Source organism: Bemisia tabaci, chromosome 2, assembly GCF_918797505.1.
Source record: "Bemisia tabaci chromosome 2, PGI_BMITA_v3".
Classification (NCBI taxonomy): Eukaryota; Metazoa; Arthropoda; class Insecta; order Hemiptera; family Aleyrodidae; genus Bemisia; species Bemisia tabaci.
In genome coordinates, this window is record NC_092794.1 from 51,939,129 (window position 1) to 51,948,836 (window position 9,708).

General features: G+C 38.7%; 1 protein-coding gene across 1 annotated transcript; it reads right to left on the minus strand.

Moving 5' to 3' along the window:
• Positions 1–1,819: 1,819 nt before the first annotated feature.
• Positions 1,820–9,421, minus strand: LOC109041732 (uncharacterized). The gene is made up of 8 exons (XM_019058516.2): positions 8,924–9,421; positions 7,971–8,075; positions 7,210–7,297; positions 6,499–6,592; positions 4,557–4,642; positions 3,609–3,680; positions 2,841–2,939; positions 1,820–2,019 (listed from the first exon to the last, which is right to left on the minus strand). Exons 1-8 carry the CDS (start codon positions 8,927–8,929, stop codon positions 1,841–1,843), a joined length of 729 nt encoding a protein of 242 aa, XP_018914061.2. The 5' UTR covers positions 8,930–9,421; the 3' UTR covers positions 1,820–1,840.
• Positions 9,422–9,708: the final 287 nt, after the last annotated feature.

Below are 9,708 nucleotides of genomic sequence, written 5' to 3' on the forward strand. Positions count from 1 at the left end.
CGGCCAGAAATTTAGAGGTTCTCAACCTCTGTCATTTGCCCCACCCCTCTGTTCCATCTCATTGTATTGATTTGCCTTAATCTTATATGCCGTTTATGAATATTAAGCTTTGCTGAAATACGAAATTTAAGATCTTATCACGAGACCGTACATAAAATGACGTCACGCCTTTTTTCGATTCTTTTACACACACTTGCTCTCCACCTCGAGTGCATTTTAGGCAGCATTGAACCTTTTAAATAGCATCAGGTTCAGGTCAATCTCGCACATATTAAGCACAAAATATAGGCGCTGAGCGCCGTTTTCGATTGGATTTTTCCCGAGAATGAGAGCTTCGCGCTGATTTCAGGATGAAGTCGGGTTTGGCTTGATTCCTCCTCCTCAATCATCACACTGAAAAAACAAGTTACAGGGTATATAGACATGCCGTCCGTTTCAGGGCTCAGAGGCCGAAAGTTCCGGATGCTGGAGCCGCTGCTTCGATTGCTCCGGGTGCTACGCCTGGAACTTTCGGCCTCTGAGACCGGAACGCGGACGGTATGTCTATCTAGCCCGTAAGTACGGCTTCTACGGCCGGGATTTTTTTCAGTGTGTTGGTATATGTTAGGTCGGGGCCATCCAGGGAGAGGGAGGGAGAGGGGTAAAAATAGGACTTTTCTTCCAATGCCCGGGCTCACTGGGTCGAATTGACAATCAAAATTTTAAACACGGGAGATATTTGATAATCTGTCTCAGGACGTCACGCCTAACCACGATTTTTGCGTTTTAGCCCATTTTGGGGGCCCTCTTGCAGTCTCGCGCTGCTCCATCTTTCCTCTTATTCTGTTAGTCATGTTTCAATCAGAGCTATTCAAAAGGCTTGAAATTTACATTGAGTGAATTCAAAATTGCATCTTCTTTTACCTTCAATTTTGAAATTTCAAAACTCTTTTTACTTTTTTTGTCATTTTACGGCATGGCGTAGGTACATGTATCATATAGCCCGTGATCTTGCAAAAATGCGCAACTTGGTTTGCGACGCTACGACGCTACAGACTTCCTTACATGTATAATTCGTCGTTTCCCTCACGAAAGAACGTAACTCGCATTCCAATGTTGCCGAATTCCCCTTTCAAATTGTATTTTACTTGAAGAATCTTGGGCTCTAACTAAAAATTTTACTGATTCAGCTCTTGATCGCACGCAAATATCAGACAAATTTTGGAGAAAATCGCAAAGGTATTCATGTATAAAATTGAATTTTTTCACTCAATTTTGCAGCCTTTGAATGGGCTTACGTTCCTTCGTCCCGGAAACGAAGAATTTCCTTCCTAAATGAAAAAATATTCAACGTCATATATTGAGAAAATCTCTAATTTGTCTTCCGTGTGAAGAATATTCTGAGAAACTCTTAAGCAACAGTTACGCGTTTTTGCAGTTTCACCGTCGATATCCATAGTATGGATTCCATCAGTGGCGTGGCGTGCTTTGCGATATATCGATTGATCGACCAATTAAACCTATGTAAAAGTATCGATAGACAGGGTGTTCGCAGCGAACACCTTAATAATCGATTATTTAACACAGCTTCAAATGGGGAAATATCGATAGATCGCAAAGCACGTCACGCCACTGGATTCCATACCTCACAATCACAGCAACAGGGCTAGTACATTTTGCAATTAGGAACTATAATTTCCGGCTTAGTTTAGAAACAACGTATGCACCATGTGTTTCTTGTTTTTACAGGTGAACCAGAAATTGCGGTTTCTAACTGTAAAATGAAGTCCAACTGGGATTTAAAATTCACGGCGAGAATAAGTAAACATACATTTCGGAATGAATTCTCTCGATTCTTTATTTACGAAGCAATCCTCGGATATACACATTTCGTATGCGAGACTTTCCTCAGTCTGTTTTTGCGGAAACCGTATTTGCGGATAAAATGGAAAGCTGCGGCCAACTGTTTATTCGTTGGTTTCAGGCTACGATGAAAAATCCAAATTTTAGGGTTGTTCCTGTCAAAAACGCTTCTTATATCTGAAAAATGAAGTGAAGGGTGTCAGTTAGAGTTATATCGCATTAGAAGACTGATGGGTAGACAGTAGATAAAGAATGATCCAAAAGTTCTGCACCACCCCCATCCTATAGCCCCCAGGGTTCTTGCTCCATTTCAGGGTGGTCCTCTTTAAAATTTTGAGGGGTACCGAAAGTTGTTTCCTTTGAGTTGTTTCCTAGAAGGCACTCATAAAATTTCAAGCCGCCATACTTGATTTTTCTAAAAATTACAGGGGGTTACCAGGTGCTGGTGGTGTGGGACTTTTGGATCACCCTGTAAGGAGGCAAGGAGGCAGGGGCATGTTAAATATAAAAACCAGATTGCATTTAGACCAAACATAGCATGGAATAATTAAATAAAATCGAGAAAAAGAGGTTTGAAGCTTTATTTCTCAATGAGACTCATTATTAAGGACAAAGTTTATATTTTTACTTCAAACTATTTTGTCTCGATTTTGACTTCATGATGGAAGAAAATTTACGACTGGTTGGATTTAAAACTCCTTCCGACTCATTATCTCCAAAATGCGACTTCGTGTTAAGTCCGTTTAACTCGTTCATTCAATGACAACCTAATGTCGCCTTCCACCAAAGTCCAATACTCCATTCAATTAATCGGAGATATAATAGACTTGGTGAGATTTGCATTATACATCCAAAAACGTAAATCCTTCTGCAAAGTGTCCTATGTTCGTTTTTGAAATATTCATCTCCTTCGAAATGATGTATGTCGGTAAGAATGAAAATCCAATTTTGAGAAAAAAAAGAAAAGAAATTAGTACAAAATCCAATATGGTTCTCACCTTTTGAATCGAAGCATCCATCGTCGCAACTTATCAATACTCGATAAGATTTGTTGTCATCAGATGCTACCAGATCGTAGTACCGTATTTGAACATCCTCTGCAGAAATAGGAAATGAAGAGGAAGATTCAATCATGTACAGCAGTGAGGAGAATCTTGGTAAAATTTTTGGAGGTTTTTGCATCATTGCAGCAAATGAAATGATTTCGGTCGACTTTTAACCATCAGATTTTTTTTTTTTTTTTTTTTTTTTTTTTTTATCATCGCGTGATCATCACTCCCACGTCCAGCCCAGCAGATCTAATTACGAGAATATGTTGGAGTTTTTCAGCCAACGTGCATTAAAAATTAGCATAAAGCTGTAAATCTCAATACAGATGCAAATTTTTAATGCACGTTGGCTAAAAAAAGTTCAACATACTGTCTTACGAGTGCGTCTACCGCAATCAGTTTGTGTAATTACGAGAAGGTCCAGGGGGCTAGGACCCCTTCCCTGACAGGAAATCCCCCCCCCCAAACAAAAACAATTTCGTCATTTCCAGAAATTTTCATCATATCCTCCCCCATAAAAATGTCTGGCTACGCTATTCTTCAGAAGTGAAATGAAATCGATGGATGACTGTCCGTTGTACCATAACTACTCTGGTGTGAAATAAAGTACTCGACCCCACTGGAAACGAGGGACCACCGAGTCCTTGGGTCGAGTTTGACACAGCTTTTGCGGATTTTAACAGATCAGCCCCTGAGTGCAGTTCTGCAGTTACTCACCACCGGCAGCTTTCAGCTCTGGGAATTCTACGGTGCACTGCTTATAATTCCTCGGTACTGTAATTCTTCTAACTGCAAACAAATAAAAATGAGGATAAGGGGAGAATCATGAGTTTGGTAGTTAATGCACACCATTGAGAATAGATTTGATTTTTTAAGTCGTTATTCGGGAGGTTTAGTTGGTTGCGCCTCTGGAGAAAGGGCGTACTCGATTTCCGCATGAGCCCAAGAAATCATGGATTTATACGTCAAACAAGGCTCACGTTGAAATTGAGATATATGCTTTTACGTCAGAGTAACGAAGAATTGTTGCCAGATATAAACTTTCTCCGAGGGTTTCCAATTTCATGATGATGGTGAATATTCAAAATTCCAAAACCTGCGTCTTAATAAATCGCTGTAGATTTTATGTGCAAGTTAAAATGTGCAGATGTAACCGTAAACAATCAGGTTAGTTTCCCTCTAAAGTGTTTCGGGGAAATTTCGGGTTTTCTGTGGTTTCTGGACGAAAAGTAGGTCAAATGAAAAATGAATTGCACTTTTAATAGACTTTTTCTTTTTTATGAATTTTTTACCTACTGTAAAAGTAAAATACAAATGTACATCAGAAACTGAAGACGAAAAATTTTTAGCAATGTTTACTGTGCAAATCACTTTTCGGTCATATGAAAGCACACAAAGCGATGCTAAAAAGTAAATTCGAGTCTTTCGTTTGTCAGTCTAATTTCGGCTGACAGTCAAAACGTCTGAACCCTTGCTCATCTTCCAGAATTCAATAAATTAATGTCCTGATTTGACGTATTGGTACTTAGTTTTTTTCGGTTGGCTCAAGAATATTTTTAGTTGTAAAATATCTTTGAAAATGTGCTCTCTATTTCTTTAGAATATCTCAAATTTACTGATCGTGTTATGAACTAATAAAAGGGCAATTCAAATATTGATACTTACATGCCGTGCCACTGGTTTTCCGGATTTTTCTACCGTCGATGTCTACGGTGGCAGTTGTGAAATTCCTGATAAACATCAAATTTTCGCTGAAAAATCAGAAATTTCAGCATGATAATGAAAATTAATTTTGGATACTGTAAATGATCGCTGAATTACTTCACTATTCAAATTTTACTTATCACATTAAGGAATTGCAGTTCTAAAATATCGAAGTATCAGTGCCATTAAAATTAATTTAGGGGCAGGCGCAAAATATTTTTCTCCGCTCCACGCAGGGTCGGACTGGCTCCCATATGAGGGCGTAGACCCTTGGCTGTTTAAAGGGGCGTAATGTGGTATTTCCTGGTAGGGCATCCCCTACGTGGAGAGGGGTTCAGAAAATTTTGGCAAAGCTGCACAAGTTCACACTATTTTCAGGTTCTAAGTTTATTCATCACACAGAGTAAAAATTGCAAAATTGAACTATTTAATTAACCGACTGATTTCTGAAATTAAACAAAACATACAAAACTAAAGACACTAGACGTATCCAAGCACCATTATTTCCAAAAAAAAAAAATGAGTCAATGCTGCGGTTTACACGAGCTTAAGCTTAAGACGTAGGACTGCAAATCCATCCTAAAAAAGAATCAGACAAGAACCTGAAGACAGAAGAAAGAATGAGTATCAACACAGCCGAAGACAGGAATGACGTATTCGGGCCTCTTTTTTGACTTTTCTCCCGAAACTGAGCGACATCTCATTGACAGCACATAGCAGAGCATTGAAAGCTCACACTTCGTGTCATCGCGCCTTCGATTCTTCAGATGCAGCACGGACGTCCATCAAGTGCGAATAGTTGTATCTCTGCGCCGTCGTTAACGCGCATCCTTTCCCTCGCTCTATTTCCAAGTTGTGTTTGTTTCCGTTTGTCTTATTTGTAATGTTGCTTTGAACTAGAGCAGAGCATTGCGAGTTCACGACTTACGCCATCGCATCTTACATTTTTATATGCAATGTGGACATCCATCTTGCGCGAATAGTTGTATCGCGTTTACACTCTAGATGTCTCTTTTTTTTGAATTTCGATATAAATTACGGTTAAGTTTGCCCGAGATATGCTATGGCATGTCCAAACCAATAGTCATTTTAAAAAGGAAGAAATATGTTTAAAGGTCGCTCAAGAGGTCAAAAAAGGGTGTGTATGTCTAAAAATTGAACCGACCATTGCTTCGAAGGGAGGTACACACAGCGAATGGAGAAGGGGGATAATAAAGCGCCTGTATGTCAACGAAAAGGTGAACATTTCACAGAAATGTGTTTACGCTTCATAGAGTAGTTCTTGGACCTCTGTTCACCACTGTCGTGCGTAAAAGCACCTTTCTTTGCTCCTAACTCTCTCTTCTTTCGTTCATTTAAGACATTTTCCGCATATATTCTTGTTCGTAATTCTTTTTCTCTCCTTATTTTGCTATCGGTCAGAGGGGCACGTTTTTGGCGCTGCAAGAGGGCGTATCTGCCAATGGCAGATTGGCCCTATGGCCGGTCCTCGGTCCGAGCCTGGCTCCACGGTCGATGGATGCGCGAAAGGAGGGAGTGTTTATTACAGAGTCTGGATGCAACTATTCGTGCTACATGAATGTGCATGTTGCATATTAGAAAATTTGAAGGCGCTGTCGGTGAGGGCCCCTCGCCCTGTTTTTTTTGCCCGCACTGGGATGCACGCGATGAGCATCATGCATTCAGTAACCTTAGCGAAGGGGCAATTTTTAAAAATTTTCGTGATTAGCCCTTTTTGTCCGAGGAAAATGCTAAGACTTCAAGGAATGATCTTGATTTTTTCTTTTTTAAAAAGTAATATAGAGGTAGAGATTTTCCAACTTCGCGAACGAGATACGTAGTTGTGGACTTGTAGCGTCAAAATGTGTTCTAATTATTGAAGGTTTAAACTATATTTCCTTACTCTTTCAGGTAGCCAAATGATGTTCCAGTGTACTCTTCTTTCTTGCCTTTTGTGTAGAAAATTCCAATACAGCCGCACGCCGAATCGAATGTATCTAAACAATCACATTTTATGAGGAATCAGTTACAAGCAGTTAGTCAGACAAGAGATGGATAGCGATGGCCAAGGTGCCACGTTGGCCATAGATATCCCTTTCATAGAAAGTGCAAAACCAAGTATCTCCTGTGCGGTGTTTCCAAATTTCCGATACTTTTTTATTTTTTCAAAGAGAAACAAACCAACTTCATTGCTTGAAATGTATACAGAATATTCTGCCAATAGAAAAGAAAAATCAGGGTAGTTCTCAAGAAATTTTGTTTACTAGTATTTCAAAGAAAAAATATATTAATGCGGAAGTCTGCAATATCACAAATGGAGGTACGAAGTTTCGTAATTCCGCCATCAAATGATGAAAATTGCACCCCATGCATGTATGAAGTTTTGTGAAATCAACCATAGTAAACTTCAGTGTCTAAATATTAAAATGCATTGTCCCCACCGTTCAAATGTTCGCTCTATCTTTGGATTTAACTTTTTTTCCACAAATATTATTTTATTTCATTTTATTTTCATATTTTATTTTTTATTCTATTTCTTTTGAGCAGACCTTTTGAAAGGTCAATCAATTATTTTTTAACACAATTTAATTAGTCTATCAGGGCGTGAGCTTACTGTAAATTCCGCAAGAAGGGTTCATCGTTTTGAAAGAGGCTCCATCTTTCATAGGCGTCGCATACTGCAAGTACCATGCACCGTGTGCCTAAAAAAGACCACAGTAAAAAACTCACAAAAATTGCAATTACCAGAATTTTAGATACTCCGAGTTATGCATGCTTGCTTTTATTCAGAGGCAGCATCAGATTAAGGGAAGGGGTCAGAAGGGCCTTACAATGAAGTATGTTTTATGATAAGAACTGCTGAAGAGTTGCCTTCAGAAACATTAATTTTTCTTTCATTTAGGTAATCCTAATGTAGTCGGTTCGGTAATTATCCCTTGTATAATTCCTTCGGTGCCTATCCAAAGCGAAAATCGAAAACTTCAAAGCACAATTGTGAGAGGGACTTTTGAGAGCATCCACCGCAATCCCCCCTCCCTATCTAGCGAATCTATCTAGCAAATCTAGCGGAGGTTCTTGAAACTTAGAGAAAAGACATTTCATTTTCCTGAAGAACTTGGCGGCGTGGCCCCCTGACCGCTTTGCACCGCAAGCGTTATGCGCTACGCGTCATTTTTATGATTTTACATTATAGAGCATGATGTGGATAAATTTTACTAACACTGCAATGCCCCATGTGAGGCAGAATCGAAAATAAAAATGAAAGATGCAAAATTCAATGCTTTAAAATATTAAATTTCCTGAAAAGCTGTTGCTTATGTTAATGTAATTTTTTCCTTAAAACTAAATTTAAAATACTAGAGTTTTTAGTCCTACCGAGCGTTTAGGAACCAAATGCTCCTTCACACCGTAACACAAAGAGCACTGTCCCTCTCGCAGAATTACCGCAGCAAAAAGGCAGATGAGTGTCAAAAACTCTCCCTGAAAAAGAATAAAATTTTTCGAAAATTATTTTGATATTCACAGCCAATCGTCCGTGAAAAAAGGGACCTTGGTCCACGAGGCGAAACACTTCATCAGTAAATCGGTTTTCGATGAATTGGATCGAGGAGTAAAAGCTGAAGTTCTTGACATGAAATGCTCTCAATGAGTAGTATAACAGTTGTAGTAGTTAAATCTTTCAACCAAAAGAGGGCGTAAAGAATTAAAGATCAATTATATTCGCGCTCGCTCTGATTATCTTTTTTTTTTTACTACTTCAAGAAGCCCACAAGGGCTAATCCTGCGCTTCAGTCCCGTCCCCCTTCCGTCCCTGACAACCAGTCCCAGGCAATCATTGTTTGAGACCATCAAACTCGGGTCGCCTGGCCGGGAATCGAACCCGGGACCTCCCGATCATAGAGCTAGTTTGCTAGTTCGTCAATTAAAGTTTTACATCTATAGCTCTTTATAGAAATCAGGTTTCTGTAAGCTGCAAACTTTAAATCGAACCATAATTGCGATTTTTTTTGAAGAGGCCTTATCCGTACCGATTTATTCGAAAAATGCTCCTTTAGGCTTTCCGTCATTTATGAAGAGTATGCAGATGTAGGTTGGCAGACGATAAAATGTGGATATTTCACGTTGGGAATCAGATCAACGTGCATTCAAATACCTCTTTTTTAATAACTAGGGGTTACGCTCCCTGATCGCTTCACGGTCCAATCCCTCGAAGCGCTTCGCGCCCTGAGGCGTTGTGCGTTACGCACTACTCTTATGCTGTTATATTATTGCGTAAGATTAATGCATAAATAGAAATAAATTAGGTATCAATCTGGACGGGTACTCACAGACATCAGAGAATCGTCGACTTGAGAGGGAACGATACAAACAGAAAAAAGTTATAAAAACAGAACAATGGTTACGGAATTTTCGTTTACAACTGGTGGAAGCAAATTTTACATATTATTGTTTGGACAGACTCTAATTTTTACAAATTCTGACCATTCACTTTCACGGGATGAAAACATTGAAACCAAATTGAATGAAATTTTCAGAGAAATACTTCAGGTTTCATGAAAACAATAGGTTATGATTTAACCTACAAAAAATTTAGGACTAGCAATCTTATCGATGGAGTGCTAATGATATTGTTTTCTTTTCCTTCAAATTTGAGTCCCAAAAAAATTATTTTGGTCAGCTAGAATTTTATTTCTGCATACTTCATATGAATTGCAATGACGTTGTAAACTAAACAAGAGCTATTGACCAGTATCTCTAATAGAGCATTATTATTCTGGCAAAAACATTAGAAGAATGGGCTTACGTGTTCTACACGATTAGCGGGGCAAAATTGAAGTTATTTTTATTTAATGATCGACAAATTTAAACTTTGATTTGTCAATTTTTTTTGGAGCAATGGTTAGTGTTCTTTTCCTCTTGTACTGAAGGAGGGGAAGATGTGAGATTTAGCGTGGAAATACTCAATCTCTGGGTATTTTGAAGTAGGTAAGAAAAGCGATAACGCTTCACTAATTGGAATGATGATTGCTCATCTTTATCAAATTTCTTCTTTCACTTTTTTGAAAACATCATCTAGAAAATACGAGTAGCTAGAAATATTTGCTAGATATAA

Bases quoted from the DNA above. Each gene is read 5' to 3' on its own strand.
- LOC109041732 (XM_019058516.2), bottom strand. The intron at 7,298-7,970 runs GTAGGACTAAAA...GGTCTTTTTTAG, and splicing joins ATTTGGTTCCTAAACGCTCG to GCACACGGTGCATGGTACTT. The intron at 3,681-4,556 runs GTAAGTATCAAT...ATTTGTTTGCAG, and splicing joins GAAAACCAGTGGCACGGCAT to TTAGAAGAATTACAGTACCG.